At 37.4% G+C, this 22,303-nt stretch overlaps 1 protein-coding gene across 1 annotated transcript in view; it reads left to right on the forward strand.

The window, feature by feature from the left end:
- The window catches only part of gsg1l2b (gsg1-like 2b), a 24,884-nt gene extending 4,201 nt beyond the window's left edge, over window positions 1–20,683 (forward strand). Inside the window, exons 2-5 of the mRNA XM_067430124.1 lie at window positions 3,391–3,438; window positions 6,211–6,363; window positions 15,119–15,230; window positions 20,265–20,683. Coding sequence (XP_067286225.1) covers window positions 3,391–3,438; window positions 6,211–6,363; window positions 15,119–15,230; window positions 20,265–20,568 — 617 coding nt within the window. The 3' untranslated portion in view covers window positions 20,569–20,683. The remainder of the gene's footprint in view (window positions 1–3,390; window positions 3,439–6,210; window positions 6,364–15,118; window positions 15,231–20,264) is intronic.
- The last annotated feature ends 1,620 nt before the right edge of the window (window positions 20,684–22,303 follow it).

The following is a 22,303-nucleotide window of genomic DNA, read 5'->3' on the forward strand; positions in this document are numbered from 1 at the left end:
TCTCAGACGACCCATGTGTCCTGTGTCAGCCACCGTAGCTTCTCTATGAGCTCCGAAAGGGAGGGGTGAGCGGGTGCAATTCACCATCTCACCACTAGATGCCGCTAAAATTTACACACTGTACCTTTAATGTAAGATAAATGTAAACTTTATCTATTTCTCATTTTCACTCATTGACATAACTTTAGTGGAGGATGTGTTGGTCAATAGAAATGTCTCATTCTAAGGGAATAAAAACATAACGGTTCACAAAATAACAAAATTATCGAAATATCGCAAATGTACATATCGCAGCGGTATGCAATATCTGAATGATTTAGCTACTTCAACATTGTGAAACGTGTTCGTTTTAGGTCAACAAATGGAGCAGAGAATAGACTGGGCACACACCTACTGTTACTAATGGGACTTTATTGATGTTAAAAAGAGTTATTAAACACAATCTTTTGCGAAAAACAATAACTTGCAGTCTGGAGCTGTATGACACACACACACCGAATAATTAAATAAATGTTTGCTTAAACACTTTGGTCACAAGATGTAGCGATGCTTTCTTTTCCCAGAAAGAATGTGAAACACAAATTGTCACGTCACAGACAAGGGAAAATGGTGCGAGGACTCAAGTGCAGAAATAAAAGATTTATTTACAAAAATAAACAGAAACAGAAAACAAAACCCACGAGGGGGCAAAATACATAATCAAAACCATGAACTGAAGACATACCACACAGGGAACCGGGAGACAGAGACGAGACATGCAACGATCCGACCCAGAGTGACGAACACAAGGAGCTTATAAAGGGAAGAAATCAAGAGGGAATAAGGGAACACAGGTGGGGCTAATAAACACTAATCAGATAACAAGGGGGAGGGATCTGACAATGACACGAGCACATGCTCGACAACACAAAACACACATGTGCACACAAGACAAGACAGGCATGTGACACAAATGGTTTCATTCTCAGTTTTTAAATATTATTTAATATATAATTTAAATAGATTTTACACACTGATTGCAATATCGTATCGCATATTGAATATCACATTATTTAAAAAGATATTGCATATCGCATTTTTCGTCAGTATCGCACAGCCCTATTCATTATGTAAGGTTTATACTAGGGCCGGGACTCGATTAAAAAAATTAATCTAATTAATTAGAGGCTTTGTAATTAATTAATCGAAATTAATCGCATTTTAATTGCATATAAATATTTGACCTGAGAACAATGAGAAGTAATTTTTCACATGTATTTTTAGTATACCATTGAATAATGACTGAAAACATAAGCTTAATCAACAAAATATTGTTTATTTATTTCAGTCCAGCAGACCAGTGCAATGTTTGCCATTAAGTTAAGCAAAAGCATATTTGTGATATTTGAGGCTCGATGTGCTGCGGTGATACGCTAACTCCTTGTTGTATCGCTTGCACACAACCATGCTCTTGACGACGCTTCCATTCTTTCGTTTTTTAAAACAAAATTTCCCATCCACGGGGCCAAGCAAAGCAGTCTAATCAGCTTCTTCGTTCATGTTCACGCATGCCCAGCGTCTCAATCAGCTCCCTAGTTCCCTAGTCAGGGCACTGATCAAGACATAAGTCAATGGGCTGACTCCCTGATCAGTGCCCTGACTACTGAACTAGGGAGCGGATTGAGACGCACCCATTGTTTGTTGTTGTAGTTGTCGCGCTAGTTGGTGTTCCAGTATAATCGGTCCGTCGAAACTGATTCATTGAAAAACGTTCCGCGGTGCAAAAATAAATGCGGTTAATTTTTTTATTTTTTTGCGTAATTAATTAACGCGTTAAAGTTACGTAATTAATTAATCTTAATTAACGCGTTAAAGTCCCGGCCCTAGTTTATACACCACTGAAAATATAGTTCTGTATATTATACTGCATTTCTGTCAAAAGCTCCTGATAAATACTACACACTGCGCCTTTAAAAGGCCCAACGAGTGCCAAGAAAATAGCATTACGCCACCAGAATCCTGAACCGTCATGGCGTTTACACCAGATTCTGACCCTTGTTTATTTGAGTTACTGTTGCCTTTCTATCAGCTGACCCAAAATGAAAAGATGAAAGGACGAATGGTTGAAAAATAGATCCAAAAGGACGTATCTGAATGCATTTTTTAGGAATGTTCGGTTACATACAGTATTTTTAGGCCATCCTACCGCACCTATTTTTGTCCAGGGACAGAACAGATCAATGTGCTGGGATAAATCAGTCTGTTTATATGTTTTTCCCATTTCATGAATAACTCTAAAATGAAAGGATTCGTTGTCGGATGAGTACCAAAATACTAAACATTTAGCGTTTATGATATTTAAAAGGGTTTAAGGAAACGTAATATTCAGCAATATTTGAATGCACTGACACGAAACTGAACTGAATCTGAATTACAGCAGAATTGTGAATTTGTCTCATATTTGATGGCGTTTGCATTATTGATTCAATAATGTTCCTGTTTATTAATGTGAATATGCTTTGTATAAAGCACTAGACATTAACCTGACTCGACTTGGTTTGGTTCTTGGTAAATGTTCTGTTTTATTTACATTATTTCTGAATGTAATGATAAAAGTTGACCCAGAAAATATAACAAGTCACCCTGGTCTTTTCTCCTCCATTGTGCCGAATATCGAGTGAATCGCTTCACAAACAAGAACAAATGTGGGCGGGGCTTGATTGTATCTGTGGGGAGTTGATTGGATGGCTGTGTTTGCTATTGGTGGATCTCATGTGAGTGACAGGTGGCTCCGCCCTCATCATCTAAGAAGAGATAAACTGCAAAAAATGCTCTTCTTACTTAGTATTTTTCTCTTGTTTCTAGTCCAAACATCTAAAAAAAAAAAAAAAATTAAAACAAGAAGTATTTACTAGATAAGTACAAATTATTGTCTTGTTTTGGGGAAAATAACTCAAAATGAAGAGAGTTTTTGCTTAAAATAAGATAAATAATCTGCCAATGGGGTGAGAAAAATAATCTTAATTCAAACAGAAAACAAGATTATTTTTCTCACCCCATTGGCAGATTATTTATCTTATTTTAAGCAAAAACTCTCTTCATTTTGAGTTATTTTTTCCCAAAACAAGACAATAATTTGTGCTTGTCTGGTAAATGTTTCTTAATGTGAGAATGTTTAGATGTTTGGACTGGAAACAAGACAACAATACTGAGTAAGAAGAGCATTTTTTGCAGTGTGAAGGGATCAGTAATAATGTGCACTGATAAATAAACACTGTAATACTCAATAATAAATAAGATTTGTCTATTTTGATTTCATGGTGACTTTAAAAACTTAAAGGAAACATTGCTATAGCAAACGCAGAGCATTAATCTGTCTCTGTTGTGTTCAAACTCTCTTTCCTCTTTCAGGTGAGAAATGCAGAAGCTTCATAAACGTCGCTCCTCCGCACGAGAGAGGTACGTTCTGTCCTTCTTAATTATGAACTCATATTCTGCGTGATGTATTAAACAGGCTTCGGCTCGGGTCGCTGATGTGTGTCAGTGTTAATCAGGCCCGTACACCTGCCTCGTCCTCCTTCCTGGAGATATATGAGCGTGTCAATAAGGCTTGTAATTGACACACCGTCCAGGCGAAAGGTCCGGCAGATATAATGGTAGTCAATCGTGACACGGCCCAACTGAACGCTGAGCTAAAGATATAAATAATCATCTTTACGCTTTATATCCCTGGAGATGAAACGCATGCAGGATCCGCATAATCATATTTTGCAGATTATAATCTCTCGGTGTTATTGATGAGTAAGTCTGAGCTTAAGTCACTCTGTGTTTATATGTACAGTCGGTTCATAAATGAGCCAAACACGAAAGAAAGAAAAATATCATTTAAACTTCCCAAATGATTCAGGACTTTTATTTCTGATGCATGTTTAGTAATTGTTTCCTCGGTATCACTTCAGTATGAGGAACACATATTCACTATTACCTCCGACTTCTGCCTCATAATCTCCTAATTTACTGCTTATTAATAGTTAGTAAGGTAGTTTTTGTAGCGTTTAAGTTTAGGTATTGGGTCGGATTAAGGGATGTAGAATAAGCTCATGCAGAATAAGGCATTAATATGAGCTTTAGAAGTGCTAATAAACAGATAATATCATAGTCATATGCAGGATCATAAGACACTAGTTAATAACTGAACCCTAAAATAAAGTGTTACCGTTTTATCAGTATTTGTATACCTTTTTCTATGTAAAGCACTTTGAATTACCATTAAATGTGCTATAAATAAACGTATGCCTTATGCAGAATATGTTTGTTTTTTAAATATAAAAACATGGTGCTATTTTAATGCCAGCTTTGTTTTGTTTGTTTTTTGCATGTTGGAAGCGGTTTAGTTGTTTAGCTTTTGGGAAATTATCAGTAAGGATGCATTAAGTTTATCAAAAGTAAAAGCTGTTCATATTCATGTAAGAATCCTGAAAAATAAAAATGCATAAATATAAAGCAAATCTTCATCTGAGAATGATTAGTGAAGGATCATGTGACCCTGAAGACTGGAGTAATGATGATAAACTCAGGAATAAATCACACTTTACTGTATATTCACATAGAGAACTGATGATTGGAGGAATATTTAGTAAAACTTTACGTCTAGTATTCATTTATTAATGCTTAACTAATGCCCAGATAATGATGAGTTAATGTCTGACTGATGAAGAACTAACACATTTATTAATGATCACTGCATCAGCAACTAATGAACATTCATCATCAGTAATAGATGAAGTTATCATTACAGTGTTATTAGTTAAGTGTGTCATGATGTATTCATTCCTTAATAACATATTATATGAACTAATAATGTAAATGAACGTGTCAAACGGGTCAAAGCCACGCATTTCAGCTTCCAGTGTCTGCTTTAATGAATCATTAGCTGATGATTTACAAAGGGTTCATTATGGGATGACTTTACTACTCATGACTATTAACTCATTAATTAAGTAATATGTTATTGTTATTTCCAGAGAAATCTATGAAATATGTAGATGCATTTCAAAGCTGAATTCTGGTTTGAATCTCAGTGTGAAGTTTCGTGGTATATGAATATTTCATTGTAAATGAGACCCAGCGGTTGTGTTTGTCTGCGGCGTGTCAGTCTCAGCCAGAGCTGGACAAATACACAACTTCATTACTAGAGTGAAAGTACTGCTGGTCAAATATTACTCCGTCACAAGTGAAAGTTGTAAAAACAGATTTTTACTGGAGTAAAAGTACAGAAGTATTTGTTTTCAAAAGTATTTAAGTATCAAAAGTAAATGTCCTTCTTTATGTGGCCGCATTATTGTATTATAGTTGTATAAATGCACATTATGCCATCATGGTTTAAGCCAGTCAGTGACGCTCCATCTGACACACTAGCAGACGACTAACTTAAACTCATTTAAATACTTGTAGAAAAGTTACAAAGCTCTTTATAAAGCTGCTGTCACTTTAAGGCCGAATGCACGGATCCAATACACTGATACACATCTGATATTCTCACACTGTTCACCTTCACTGAAGACAGAATCAACTTTGTTTATGTGAATCCTCCACTAAATGAGCATTTGGACATCCGTCTTCTTCCATTTTGCTCTAAACTATAAATCAGTGTTTAATAAATGCTGTGAAATCATTGAACTTCACGAGACTCTACAAGAGTGATTCCTGAAAGGCTTTCTGCAAAAACCCAAACACCTTTTAAAGAAGAAAAAAATCATCACTGACTTTCAAAGCTGCGACAGAAACGACTTTCCACTTCGAGGACCTTGATAGAAATGTAGTGGAGTAAAGAGGACGATATTTGTCTTTCAGATGGAGTGAAGTTAAAGTCAGAAGAAAATCTCCATCATGCCCTGATGAGTTTGGGTTCCTTTGGTCGCCTTTGGCTTGGCTTGCTCAGTTGGGGACACTAACATTATGATCAGAGTTTTTCAACTAAATATACAAATAAAGTTAATTAATGAGGTCTTATTTAATTCTATAAACTATAATACTGATCTGCCAGCATTGTCTCTCTCTGATAAATTAAAACAAGCTGATAACATCACTGTTTACTCCAGAACGACTGTACAGCCAAATCTAATTCTGCTGCAGTATTGTCCTGTTTAACACTGAAGCTGCTCTGACACAATCGGCGCTGGAGAAGAGCGATAGAAATAAAGATGACTGATTGATCTCTGATCCTCACAGGTGTGCTGTGGCTCTGCATCGCGGCCGAGTGTCTGTACATCTTACTGTTGGCCACCGGAGGCATCCTCATGTCCATCGAGGTCTGCCATTTCGGGAACGCCATCGATGGACTCAAACTCAACGCCTTCGCCGCTATATTCACAGTCTTGTCAGGTGACTTGTTGTATATGATCAGCATGAGCTTGTTGTTTGCTTTCTGTCTTTACCATTCAAAGGTCAATAGATTGACCAGTTTAAAGGGTCATAACACACACACACACACACACACATGTACGCACACACACACACACATGTACGCACACACACACACACACACACACACATGTACGCACACACACACACACACACACACACACATGTACGCACACACACACGTTCTCTCTCTCTCTCCTCATGTAAACAGTGAATCCGCTTATGGCTCGATGTGTAAAATAATTATCCTCCTCAATTGAGCGCATATGTTTTTGATGTGCATTTATGCACACATTGCTGTTTACATCCAGTGTTTATTTTTATGCAACCAAAAATAGATGAAAACATAGAGACGCATTTATGGCTGTATTTACCCTTGTGTTCTGTGGCGAATGCCTTTGCATGTGTGTGTGTGTGTGTGTGTGTGTGTGTGTGTGTGTGTGTGTGTGTGTGTGTGTGTGTGTGTGTGTGTGTGTGTGTGTGTGTGTGTGTGTGTGTGTGTGTGTGTGTGTGTGTGTGTGTGTGTGTGTAATCTCAGAGCCCTGCCTGTTCCCCAGATGCATACAAAACCATCCGGATCAAAATCCCATATAAGCCTCAGTGTTGGGAAGCCAGGACTCTTCAATGTCATCCAGAATATTTCTGACAGTTTCACAATTTAAGGGCTTATGGCGACATATGTGTTGAAATTGAATTTGAAATCCTGCTCTACTATATATTATTCAGTGTAGCATAGACCATGGCAGTCCATTGTTGTGCAGGAGTTGCTCAAAAATTCAACTCAACAAGGAGGATTAATATTATAGTATCTTAAATTGTATAATATAATATAAATAGGTGACGTATAATAATAATAATAATAATAATAATAATAATAATAATAATAATAATTAATAAAGGTAAGATATTATAATTGTAAAATAAAAATAAATGAATATATAAATATATTTATGTCACAGGGTGTTTTGGTGTTGGTTTCATGTTTCATGTTTTTAGGTTTTCATGTTCACTAGCTGTGTCTCATTTCGTTAAATTTCGAAGGCTGCGTCCTCTGGAGGACACGTCCTGTGTAGGATGCAGTATACGGAGTGTCCTCGATCAGAATTAAACCAGACGTCCTTCGTAGGACACACAGGCAGGAAGTATCATGTTGCTATGCCAACAGCACGTTCAGCCGCGTTGCGCTCTCACGCCAGTTACATGAATGAAAATGGTGTATATCTTGGAAATGACTATGAAATGTTTCTTGTCTTGACAGCAATGTACTGTTCTTAATGTTTAAAAAAGCACTAAACTGTTTGTAATCCCGTTTACCACAACTATCTGTTGGAGGTAATAGAGCTGAAACTACTTACATTTAAACACCACACCTACGCTTGCATGTATATGGCGGTGTTGCTGTTTTTTCATATAATATATGTAAGGGCTAATGTCCACCCAGCCGGTTGTTATCGCAGAATAAACCCCTCCAGAGCGATCAGGACCCCGACGCGAAGCGGAGCATCACTCTGAAGGGGTTTATTCTGCGATAACAACCGGCTGGGTGGACATTATCCCGCTTATTACACGCCTACTAGTCTCAAATAAATTACACACTAAATAATGTCTGGAGATTGAATATTTTATTAGCTCTTACGCAAAGCTTCCGCGAAGAAAAACAGTTCCAGACTGCTTTAAGCCTTTATCTATTGCTGCTAAATGTTGAGAATGAATGCTGAAAGGGTTAGTTCACCCAAAAATGAACCCAAGCCTCTGATTTACTCACCCTCAGGTCATTATAGGTGTTTATGACATTCTTCTGTCAGACAAATACAATCAGAGTTATATTTAAAAAGTCCAGGCTAACGTTAATCCCAGCAGTAGTTGGAGCTGTTTCTGAAGTCCATTAAATGCAGCTGTCCGTCAAATAACGTGCTCCACACGACTCCGATGGGTTAATAGAGCCTTCTGATTCCAATCGATGCGTTTGTGTCAGAAAAATATCCATACAGCACTGAGCACTAACTGCAGGAGTGAGATTAATGAGCTGATGAGCTCTCGTGATGAGAGCTGAGGTAATCACGACTACACTCGCGGCATACATTCACAACGCCAGTTCAGTCTGCCGCGTTTCAGTTCATGCCTTAACTTTCATAGAAATTAATTTGAGAAGTTAAAAGACTTCCATTGCTCAGCATATCTCCGTTTAAATGAGTGCCTGAAGCTGAGCTGAGCTGTGAGTGTGATCTCCATCCCTCATGAGCGGGTTAAACATGAGGAAATGGCTCCCTCTGCTGGCTGTAGTCTTTAGCCTCTGGCCAAACATCCCTCCGATGATGGAAATATCGTCAGTTTGCGTCATAGGAGGAATTTTTCCAGAAATAAAATGCAAATCTCAGAGGGATATGAGGGGGGAAAGCACAATCATTTGAATATACTCCAGGGTTTCTACTGATACAAAGCCATATGCTAATCGCTGAAGTAACCCGTTAAGGTAAGTTGAATAAACTACACTTGGGTTCAACCTTGCCTTCAGTGGAAGCCATTACTATATATAAATATATATATATATAGTACATTATATTATGAAGACTCTACATGAATAGTCAAACTGATAATTTCTCACCTTTATTATTATTATTATTATTATTATTATTATTATTATTATTATTATTATTATTATTATTAACACAGTTGCTGCTGCTACTACTACTACTACTACTAATCATAATAATAATAATAAAGGTAAGATATAATTTTGATATTAAATTATTATATTATATTATTATGTTATATCATATATACTGTATATACATTATATAATGAAGAATCTATATGAATAGTGGTAATATATCCCCTTATAATAATAATAATTATTATTATTATTAATAATACTACTACTATTAATAATAAAGGTAAGATGTTATAATTTTGTCTAATATATTATATTATGTCATTTCACGTTTTTCCTTTGTAACATTATTGTAATGAATGTTATATCCTAGCTTTTGCACACTAGATTTACACCAAACATTAAATTAAATACCTCGCATATAATAAATTACATACGCACTTCTGTATTTAAACTTTGATCAATCTAAACATGTCACACACTTTGAGTTTGAGAGAGTTTTGTTATTGAATAATGAGAGATGAACTTTTGACTTTCTGTCTGATGTTTGTTGAGCTTCATGAGAGAGTGGAAGTGGTGCATCATGGGAAGGGAGCTACAACCTCAATTAGCTCCTGTCTTCATCTTACACACACACACACACACACACACACACACACACACACACACATACACACAAGAGCCTCGCTCGGCTGTACTCACACATACAGCGTTAGATGCAGTCAAGCATGATGAGTGTGGAAAAGTTTTACTTTAATGAGCGTAGTCGCATTAAATAATTATGTTTTGTGAATCTAACAGGGCCAAAACACTAAATTACACTTCACCCATTAAAGGGCTGGTTGATTATAATTTGACTTGTTTAACTTTAATGAGTGTGTTGTGTCGCTGTTTGAGCAGAAACAACATCTCAAAGCAAAGGGAGATATTTTCTCTTACAGAAATCTCTCTTTAAGAACTACAACAAACGGCTGGTCGGGACTACAACGAGTGAGTGACATCACTAACCCTGATATTTGCATAACCCCACCCCCGGGAGCATGTGGAGTTCCTGTAGTCGAGCACATTTGGGAGTCGCTCGAGCTGTCATCCGTCTTTCACATTTATTGATACAGTACGAACACAAATGCAATCCATAGTTTCAGTCATGTGACTGTCACAAAGCCTTGGAGGCCAACCCGCCATAAAACGCCATTGAGCTGCAGCACAAACCTGTCAAATTTCAATTTTAAAACAAAAATATGTGAACAAGATGCACATTTTGGGCACTTATGATCATATACAGCTCCTGCTGCAACATTTCGATCACTAAAAACAACGAGACGTTTTTAAAACGCTTAATATGAAAAACACTAGCGGGTGAGTTCCCCCAACAAGGATTCAGTAAAGTAAAGTTTAACGCTAATCTAGGATTGGTTGATATGGGTTTATTTTAAATTGCGTTGTTACACCGCTTGATTTTAAACACATTAATTATCAAACCGTTATCGAGCTGATCAAGCAGACGGAGGGTCTTCTTTTAAACCATTAAAGTGTCGTAATGTGTGTACTAATGTTCTTTATGGTCAGGAAGGAAGAAGACAGGGGTCGGCTTTGACTGGGACTCGCTTTCTTTATTCAGTCTTTTATAAAGGTAAACAAACACACGCTCAGTGGCGTTACTCTTTTTCTCTCTATATGGATCGCTCCTTTGTAACCTCAGGCTCTCTGTACAGCTCTGTTCTCTCCAGTGTGCGCACGCGAAGTCCCAGTCCAACTCTCTCCTGGCCGCGGCTTAAATGCGCTCTCTCCGCGCCATCAGAAACAGGTGTTCGTCATCCGTGCTTGACCTACATACCTGCCGCTCCGCTCTAAGCTCTCTCTCCCAGCAGATATTATAACCGTAATTAAACTAAACTCTCCCTGTTCTCTCTTCATCTGCAGATATTATAACCGTAATTAAACTAAACTATCCCTGATCTCTCTTCATCAGCAGATATTATAACCGTAATTAAACTAAACTATCCCTGTTCTCTCTTCATCAGCAGATATTATAACCGTAATTAAACTAAACTCTCCCTGTTCTCTCTTCATCTGCAGATATTATAACCGTAATTAAACTAAACTATCCCTGTTCTCTCTTCATCAGCAGATATTATAACCGTAATTAATCTAAACTATCCCTGTTCTCTCTTCATCTGCAGATATTATAACCGTAATTAAACTAAACTATCCCTGATCTCTCTTCATCAGCAGATATTATAACCGTAATTAAACTAAACTATCCCTGTTCTCTCTTCATCAGCAGATATTATAACCGTAATTAAACTAAACTCTCCCTGTTCTCTCTTCATCTGCAGATATTATAACCGTAATTAAACTAAACTATCCCTGATCTCTCTTCATCAGCAGATATTATAACCGTAATTAAACTAAACTCTCCCTGTTCTCTCTTCATCTGCAGATATTATAACCGTAATTAAACTAAACTATCCCTGATCTCTCTTCATCAGCAGATATTATAACCGTAATTAATCTAAACTATCCCTGTTCTCTCTTCATCTGCAGATATTATAACCGTAATTAAACTAAACTCTCCCTGTTCTCTCTTCATCTGCAGATATTATAACCGTAATTAAACTAAACTATCCCTGATCTCTCTTCATCAGCAGATATTATAACCGTAATTAATCTAAACTATCCCTGTTCTCTCTTCATCAGCAGATATTATAACCGTAATTAAACTAAACTATCCCTGATCTCTCTTCATCAGCAGATATTATAACCGTAATTAAACTAAACTCTCCCTGTTCTCTCTTCATCTGCAGATATTATAACCGTAATTAAACTAAACTATCCCTGTTCTCTCTTCATCAGCAGATATTATAACCGTAATTAATCTAAACTATCCCTGTTCTCTCTTCATCTGCAGATATTATAACCGTAATTAAACTAAACTATCCCTGATCTCTCTTCATCAGCAGATATTATAACCGTAATTAAACTAAACTCTCCCTGTTCTCTCTTCATCTGCAGATATTATAACCGTAATTAAACTAAACTATCCCTGTTCTCTCTTCATCTGCAGATATTATAACCGTAATTAAACTAAACTATCCCTGATCTCTCTTCATCAGCAGATATTATAACCGTAATTAAACTAAACTCTCCCTGTTCTCTCTTCATCTGCAGATATTATAACCGTAATTAAACTAAACTATCCCTGATCTCTCTTCATCAGCAGATATTATAACCGTAATTAAACTAAACTATCCCTGTTCTCTCTTCATCAGCAGATATTATAACCGTAATTAAACTAAACTATCCCTGTTCTCTCTTCATCTGCAGATATTATAACCGTAATTAAACTAAACTATCCCTGATCTCTCTTCATCAGCAGATATTATAACCGTAATTAAACTAAACTATCCCTGTTCTCTCTTCATCTGCAGATATTATAACCGTAATTAAACTAAACTCTCCCTGTTCTCTCTTCATCTGCAGATATTATAACCGTAATTAAACTAAACTATCCCTGTTCTCTCTTCATCAGCAGATATTATAACCGTAATTAAACTAAACTATCCCTGTTCTCTCTTCATCTGCAGATATTATAACCGTAATTAAACTAAACTATCCCTGTTCTCTCTTCATCAGCAGATATTATAACCGTAATTAAACTAAACTATCCCTGTTCTCTCTTCATCAGCAGATATTATAACCGTAATTAAACTAAACTATCCCTGATCTCTCTTCATCAGCAGATATTATAACCGTAATTAAACTAAACTATCCCTGTTCTCTCTTCATCAGCAGATATTATAACCGTAATTAAACTAAACTCTCCCTGTTCTCTCTTCATCAGCAGATATTATAACCGTAATTAAACTAAACTATCCCTGATCTCTCTTCATCAGCAGATATTATAACCGTAATTAAACTAAACTATCCCTGTTCTCTCTTCATCAGCAGATATTATAACCGTAATTAAACTACACTATCCCTGTTCTCTCTTCATCGGCAGATATTATAACCGTAATTAAACTACACTATCCCTGTTCTCTCTTCATCTGCAGATATTATAACCGTAATTAAACTAAACTATCCCTGTTCTCTCTTCATCAGCAGATATTATAACCGTAATTAAACTAAACTATCCCTGTTCTCTCTTCATCAGCAGATATTATAACCGTAATTAAACTACACTATCCCTGTTCTCTCTTCATCTGCAGATATTATAACCGTAATTAAACTAAACTATCCCTGTTCTCTCTTCATCAGCAGATATTATAACTGTAATTAAACTACACTATCCCTGTTCTCTCTTCATCTGCAGATATTATAACCGTAATTAAACTAAACTATCCCTGTTCTCTCTTCATCAGCAGATATTATAACCGTAATTAAACTAAACTATCCCTGTTCTCTCTTCATCAGCAGATATTATAACCGTAATTAAACTAAACTATCCCTGTTCTCTCTTCATCTGCAGATATTATAACCGTAATTAAACTAAACTATCCCTGATCTCTCTTCATCAGCAGATATTATAACCGTAATTAAACTAAACTATCCCTGTTCTCTCTTCATCAGCAGATATTATAACCGTAATTAAACTAAACTCTCCCTGTTCTCTCTTCATCTGCAGATATTATAACCGTAATTAAACTAAACTATCCCTGTTCTCTTCATCAGCAGATATTATAACCGTAATTAAACTAAACTCTCCCTGTTCTCTCTTCATCTGCAGATATTATAACCGTAATTAAACTAAACTATCTCTGTTCTCTCTATCCCTTTAGATGCGTCCTGTCTCGTTCTACATGTTGTCTCTTCTTCTGGAGTCTCTCCATCATTGTCCGACTCCGGTTTGATCAAGGCTGAACAGCTGAACAGCTTCTGATATTTTCTGTGTGTGTGTGTGTTTGTGAGAGGTTATCAGAGCTGCTAACATGAGCTCTTAAAGCTCCGCCCTCTTTCTGAAAGGGGCGGGGACCAACAGCTCATTTGCATTTAAAGGGACACACACACAAAACGGCACGATTCTGCTCGCCCTCAAAAACAGACAATTTTAACATGCTATGAAAAATTATCTATTTTGAGCTAAAACTTCACACACACACACACACACACACACCGGGGACATCAGAGACTTATATTATAAAGGGGCTTTATATTACCGCTTTAAACATTTTGTCTGTTCCTGGGGATAGTGAGGAACCCAAAAATGACCTACTTTCTTTCTAATGTAGAAAAGATGTTTTCAAAAAAGGAGAAAAAGCTGCATAAAGGTGCCATTAAAAACTGAGCGAGCCTCTGTTTTATGCATTATAAATTCCGCCTGAGGGAATCAGAATGAGCTGACACTCTCTAGTAAACTCTGAGAATAACGGATCAAGTGGTAAATGTGGGCTGCATTGTCCTTGGATTTTGCTGATTCATGAAATAATGTCGTTAACTAGCGCTTTATTATTATTATTATTATTCACTGTGTTTGTGATGATTTCTGCATGCAAGCGTTGTCATGGAGATGTGAGGGTTATCAGTCAGAGGCTCTCAGACGTGTGTGTGTGACAGGATTCAGATGGACATGATATGATGCTATAAGAGACTCAGATTACCTGTGATCTGAGTTCTTTTTTTTCTCCAGTAGATTCTCTACATTTATTGGATTTCTCTGTGTGTGTGTGTGTGTGTGTGTGTGTGTGTGTGTGTGTGTGTGTGTGTGTGTGTGTGTGTGTGTGTGTGTGTGTGTGTGTGTGTGTGTGTGTGTGTGTGTGTGTGTGTGTGTGTGTGTGTGTGTGAGAGAGAGAGAGAGCAGTGGATCATGTGCAGGTTACCTCTGTCCTTGCTGTTTGGTGAGGAGACTGATTGTCCTGACTTGTGGGCAGTGTCGATTATGTCCAGTTTGCCATCTGGACAGTTCATTTACGTTGCTTTGACTCCATTAAGTAGCGAGTCTGACCTGTGTGTGTGTGTGTGTGTGTGTGTGTGTGTGTGTGTGTGTGTGTGTGTGTGTGTGTGTGTGTGTGTGTGTGTCTGTTTCAGTATCACAGCTCAGCACTGCCTCCTGCTGGTGATCGAGGGAAGTGTGTGTAACTGTGTTTCTCTGCTCTTCTTCTTCAGGTCTTCTCGGTATGGTGGCACACATGATGTTCACGACAGCCTTCCAGCTGACGGTCAGTCTGGGCCCGGAGGACTGGAAACCACAGAGCTGGGACTACAGCTGGTCTTACATGTACGCTCACTCAGGTCATGCTTTGGGTTTAGGAAGCATTCACTTGAAGTCAAAGGATGCAACGCATACAGTGTCTCTGACTGCTCAAGGACTGCTATCGCTAAAGTCTAGTATTATAATTATTTTTTTACTTTTATTTTAAATATAATCATAAATATATATTGATTAACTTGACCAAAAAAAAATCTATGTAAATTTCACATCAATAATTCATCAAGAGACATTAAGTTAAAAAAGTAATTATTATATTTTTTTAAATAATACATTTTTCAGCAAATTTTGTTTTGTGACTTTTTGGAATAAATTATATTGCCAAAAGTATTGGGCCACCCCTTCAAATCACTGAGTTCAGGTGTTCGATCTCTTCATGGCCACAGGTGTATAAATCAAGCTCTAGGCATTCAGACGCTTCTACACACATTAGTGAGACGTGTTCTCTGAGTGACCAATCACGCTTCAGTCTGACAATCCCATGGATGAGTCTGGGTTTTGCCATCGCCAGGAGAACGGGACTCGCCTGACTGCATTGTGCCCAGGGTAAAGCTTGGTGGAGGGGGGATTATGGGGTGGGGTTGTTTTTCAGGGGTTGGCCCTTTAGTTCCAGTGAAAGGAACTCTTAATACTTCAAGACAATTTCATGCTCCTAACTTTCTGGGATCAGTTTGTGGACGGCCCCTTCCTGTCCCAGCATGACTGCATAAAGACATGGATGAGGAGTTTGGTGTGGAGGAACTTGACTGGCCTGCACAGAGTCCTGAGCTCAACCCGATAGAATAGCTTTGGGATGAATTAGAGCGGAGACTGAGAGCCAGGCCTTCTCGTCCAACATCAGTGCCTGACCTCACAAATGAGCTTCTAGAAGAATGGGCAAAAATCCCCATAAACACACTCCTAAACCTTGAGGAAAGCCTTCCCAGAAGAGCTGGAGCTGTTAGAGAGGGTGGGCCGACTCCAGATTAAACCCCACGGGTTAACAATGGGGAGCTCATGTGTGTGTAGAGGCGGCGCAACACTTTTGGAAATATAGTGTATATTGTGTGCAAACATTTAACATAAAACATGAAGTTTAAATTAAAGAGTTTTCTTTAAAGTTTTTTAAAAGTAAATTCCAGCTTCAAGAAGGACATTTTTAATAAGAAATAGAATATAATTCAATTTAGAGAAGAAAAGCTGAAATGTCACATTGCAAGAACAGTAACTCTCAGAGAACATTCTAAAGTAACTCTCGGAGAACATTCTAAAGTAACTCTCAGAGAACATTCTAAAGTAACTCTCAGAGAACATTCTAAAGTAACTCTCAGAGAACATTCTAAAGTAACTCTCAGAGAACATTCTAAAGTAACTCTCAGAGAACGTTCTAAAGTAACGCTCAGAGAACGTTCTAAAGTAACTGTCAGAGAACATTCTAAAGTAACTCTCGGAGAACATTCTAAAGTAACTCTCAGAGAACATTCTAAAGTAACTCTCGGAGAACATTCTAAAGTAACTCTCGGAGAACATTCTAAAGTAACTCTCGGAGAACATTCTAAAGTAACTCTCAGAGAACATTCTAAAGTAACTCTCAGAGAACATTCTAAAGTAACTCTCAGAGAACATTCTAAAGTAACTCTCAGAGAACATTCTAAAGTAACTCTCAGAGAACATTCTAAAGTAACTCTCAGAGAACATTCTGAAGTAACTCTCAGAGAACATTCTAAAGTAACGCTCAGAGAACATTCTAAAGTAACGCTCGGAGAACATTCTAAAGTAACGCTCGGAGAACATTCTAAAGTAACTCTCAGAGAACATTCTAAAGTAACTCTCAGAGAACATTCTAAAGTAACGCTCAGAGAACATTCTAAAGTAACGCTCGGAGAACATTCTAAAGTAACTCTCAGAGAACATTCTAAAGTAACTCTCAGAGAACATTCTAAAGTAACGCTCGGAGAACATTCTAAAGTAACTCTCGGAGAACATTCTAAAGTAACTCTCAGAGAACATTCTAAAGTAACTCTCAGAGAACATTCTAAAGTAACCCTCAGAGAACATTCTAAAGTAACTCTCAGAGAACATTCTAAAGTAACTCTCAGAGAACATTCTAGAGTAACTCTCAGAGAACATTCTTAAGTAACTCTCAGAGAACATTCTAAAGTAACGCTCAGAGAACATTCTAAAGTAACGCTCAGAGAACATTCTAAAGTAACGCACAGAGAACATTCTAAAGTAACTCTCAGAGAACATTCTAAAGTAACTCTCAGAGAACATTCTAAAGTAACTCTCAGAGAACATTCTAAAGTAACTCTCGGAGAACATTCTAAAGTAACTCTCAGAGAACATTCTAAAGTAACTCAGAGAACATTCTAAAGTAACCCTCAGAGAACATTCTAAAGTAACTCTCGGAGAACATTCTAAAGTAACTCTCACAGTACATTCTAAAGTAACTCTCAGAGAACATTCTAAAGTAACTCTCAGAGAACATTCTAAAGTAACTCTCGGAGAACATTCTAAAGTAACTCTCAGAGAACATTCTAAAGTAACTCTCAGAGAACATTCTAAAGTAACTCTCGGAGAACATTCTAAAGTAACTCTCGGAGAACATTCTAAAGTAACTCTCGGAGAACATTCTAAAGTAACGCTCGGAGAACATTCTAAAGTAACTCTCGGAGAACATTCTAAAGTAACTCTCAGAGAACATTCTAAAGTAACTCTCAGAGAACATTCTAAAGTAACGCTCAGAGAACATTCTAAAGTAACTCTCGGAGAACATTCTAAAGTAACGCTCAGAGAACATTCTAAAGTAACGCTCAGAGAACATTCTAAAGTAACTCTCAGAGAACATTCTAAAGTAACGCTCAGAGAACATTCTAAAGTAACTCTCGGAGAACATTCTAAAGTAACTCTCAGAGAACATTCTAAAGTAACGCTCAGAGAACATTCTAAAGTAACGCTCAGAGAACATTCTAAAGTAACGCTCAGAGAACATTCTAAAGTAACGCTCAGAGAACATTCTAAAGTAACTCTCAGAGAACATTCTAAAGTAATGCTCAGAGAACATTCTAAAGTAACTCTCGGAGAACATTCTAAAGTAACTCTCAGAGAACATTCTAAAGTAACGCTCAGAGAACATTCTAAAGTAACGCTCAGAGAACATTCTAAAGTAACTGTCAGAGAACATTCTAAAGTAACTCTCGGAGAACATTCTAAAGTAACGCTCAGAGAACATTCTAAAGTAACGCTCAGAGAACATTCTAAAGTAACTGTCAGAGAACATTCTAAAGTAACTGTCAGAGAACATTCTAAAGTAACTCTCAGAGAACATTCTAAAGTAACTCTCAGAGAACATTCTGAAGTAACTCTCAGAGAACATTCTAAAGTAACACTCAGAGAACATTCTAAAGTAACGCTCGGAGAACATTCTAAAGTAACGCTCGGAGAACATTCTAAAGTAACTCTCGGAGAGCATTCTAAAGTAACTCTTGGAGAACATTCTAAAGTAACGCTCAGAGAACATTCTAAAGTAACGCTCAGAGAACATTCTAAAGTAACTCTTGGAGAACATTCTAAAGTAACGCTCAGAGAACATTCTAAAGTAACGCTCAGAGAACATTCTAAAGTACCTCTCAGAGAACATTCTAAAGTAACTCTCAGAGAACATTCTAAAGTAACGCTCAGAGAACATTCTAAAGTAACTCTCAGAGAACATTCTAAAGTAACGCTCAGAGAACATTCTAAAGTAACGCTCAGGGAACATTCTAAAGTAACTCTCAGAGAACATTCTAAAGTAACGCTCAGAGAACATTCTAAAGTAACGCTCAGGGAACATTCTAAAGTAACTCTCAGAGAACATTCTAAAGTAACTCTCAGAGAACATTCTAAAGTAACTCTCAGAGAACATTCTAAAGTAACTCTCAGAGAACATTCTAAAGTAACTCTCAGAGAACATTCTAAAGTAACTCTCAGAGAACATTCTAAAGTAACTCTCAGAGAACATTCTAAAGTAACTCTCAGAGAACATTCTAAAGTAACTCTCAGAGAACATTCTAAAGTAACTCTCAGAGAACATTCTAAAGTAACTCTCAGAGAACATTCTAAAGTAACGCTCAGAGAACATTCTAAAGTAACTCTCAGAGAACATTCTAAAGTAACTCTCAGAGAACATTCTAAAGTAACTCTCAGAGAACATTCTAAAGTAACTCTCAGAGAACATTCTAAAGTAACTCTCAGAGAACATTCTAAAGTAACTCTCAGAGAACATTCTAAAGTAACTCTCAGAGAACATTCTAAAGTAACTCTCAGAGAACATTCTAAAGTAACTCTCAGAGAACATTCTAAAGTAACGCTCAGAGAACATTCTAAAGTAACTCTCAGAGAACATTCTAAAGTAACTCTCAGAGAACATTCTAAAGTAACGCTCAGAGAACATTCTAAAGGAACGCTCGGAGAACATTCTAAAGTAACGCTCAGAGAACATTCTAAAGTAACTCTCAGAGAACATTCTAAAGTAACGCTCAGAGAACATTCTAAAGTAACGCTCGGAGAACATTCTAAAGTAACGCTCAGAGAACATTCTAAAGTAACTCTCAGAGAACATTCTAAAGGAACGCTCGGAGAACATTCTAAAGTAACTCTCAGAGAACATTCTAAAGTAACTCTCAGAGAACATTCTAAAGTAACGCTCAGAGAACATTCTAAAGTAACTCTCAGAGAACATTCTAAAGGAACGCTCGGAGAACAGTCAACATAACAAGTAGTAACATTTAAAAAAACGTTAGACGAATGTCCAACTGAAACGTTTCAGATAGATGTATAAATAATGTTTTTGTGCTAATGTTTTGAGAACGTTATTAACCAGATAACTTTGAAAAAACGTTCTATTAACATTTCTGGAAAGTTATTTGTCCATAACATTCCCAGTTAGTGTCTGTATTACTTTCTACAATGCTTGTTTTTTTGTGTGTGTGTGTGTGTTTTTTTCGCACATTCATAATCCATCTTTGACGCCTCGTTGTTTAATAGCTGGTTAAGATGCTGATCTGAAGCCCTTGTGTCCTGCAGCTTGGCCTGGAGCTCGTTCACCGCCTGCATGGCGTCCTCCGTCACCACCATAAACAGATACACTAAGACTATTCTTGAGTTCAAACACAAGCGGAAGAACATGGAGAAGAACCTGAAGATCAAGCAGAAGCTGCTGGACCTGGAGTCTCCGGAGCAGGTTTGGGACATGTACATCAGCTCCGTGCCCAGCACCGCGGAGGAGCTCCTGGACCTGTCGGCATCCGGACGCAAGCTCTCCTCCAGCTCCGTCTTTCTGGACCTCAATGAGCTTCCGGCTCCGCGGGGAGAAGAGGAATACTGCTGAGCCACTCTGACTCGAGGTGATGCACTGCAAAAAGTGCTTTGCTTACTTAGTATTTTTGTCTTGTTTCTAGTCTAAATATCAAAACATTCTTACATTAAGAAACATTTAATAGACAAGTAAAAATTATTTTCTTGTTTTGGGAAAAAATAACTCAAAATGAAGAGAGTTTTTGCTTAAAATAAGATAAATAATCTGCCAATGGGGTGAGAAAAATAATCTTGTTTTCTGTTTGAATTAAGATTATTTTTCTCACCCCATTGGCAGATTATTTATCTTATTTTAAGCAGAAACTCCCAATTTTGAGTTATTTTTTCCCAAAACAAGACAATTACCTTTGATTGTCTATTAAATGTTTCTTGTTTTAAAGGGTTAGTTCACCTAAAAATTAAAATGAGATGTTGATCTGCTGACCCCCAGGGCTTCAACATGTAGGTGTGTTTGTTTCTTCAGGAGAACACAAATGAAGATTTTTAACTCAACCGTTGCTGTGTGTCGGTCATATAATGATGTGAATGGGGAACAACTCTATGAGAGCAAAACAAACACACGCTTAGACACACACACACAAACCCTGCTGCTCGTGACGACACACTGATGTCTTAAGACACGAACCGATCGGTTCCTGTGAGAATCACAACAGTATTTATTTTTTTACCTCATATCAGACGAATCTCATCTAGTGTTCCCATTCGCTATTACTGCCGTCTGATAAGGTCAAACTGGACCGATCATAGATATATATTATGTAGATTCCTCATTCGACTGATCCGCGCAGAGACTAATGAGGATCTATAAATAAATAAAAAATGCCGTATTTTTCTTCTATCCTCCCTTTATTCCACACCGCTGTCTGTGCTTTGAGCGGCTCGTCTGCTTCCTGCTTCTCTGAAGCCCCTCCCTCTGAAAAACGCAATGCTCTTAGATTGGTCAGATGGCCAAATGTAGTTTCCTGTATTTCTGTTGGCTGAAGTGCCAAGCACAGGTTAAGGCCACGCCCCTTCCCATTACGGGCAGAAGGCCCATCTGCGGAGACTAGCGAGGGTTTATGATGTCACCAACCCAGGAAGAAGCTCGTTGTAGTCCAAACCGGCCATTTTTGTAGGCAATAAACTGCCGTAACTTTTATCTCCGTTTGCAGTGAACTTTCAGCGCTGTAACTTTGCAGAGACTGTTAATGCTCAAGCAGCGACATTACACACTAACTAAAGTTACACAAGTCAAATTGCATGCAAACACCCCTTTAAGAATTTTTTGATGTTTGGACTGGAAACAAGACACAAATACTAAGGAAGAAAATGATTTTTTGCCGTGTGCGTTGAGATTTCATAACTGTGCTCTGCTGTTGTGCTGGTGTTTGAAGGTGATGCTGTGAGGTTTAGTTTGTTTTTAATGTGCTGACATTTTATGTGTAAAACTTATACTGGAACCAGAACTGGGATGAATGAATGATTTCCTTCAATCTTAGAAAATATAATGTGACACAAGCCAAGTTTGTTTTTAATCTAGCCTTTGAAATCCCACACTGCAAAAATGCTCTTCTTACTCAGCATTTTTGTCTTGTTTCTAGTCAACAAGAAGTATTTACTAGACAAGTAAAAGTAATTGTCTTGTTTTAGGGAAAAATAACTCAAAATGAAGAGAGTTTTTGCTTAAAATAAGATAAATAATCTGCCAATGGGGTGAGAAAAATAATCTTAATTCAAACAGAAAACAAGATTATTTTTCTCACCCCATT

The sequence above is a fragment of the Pseudorasbora parva genome, chromosome 21 (assembly GCF_024679245.1).
Source record: "Pseudorasbora parva isolate DD20220531a chromosome 21, ASM2467924v1, whole genome shotgun sequence".
NCBI lineage: Eukaryota > Metazoa > Chordata > Actinopteri > Cypriniformes > Gobionidae > Pseudorasbora > Pseudorasbora parva.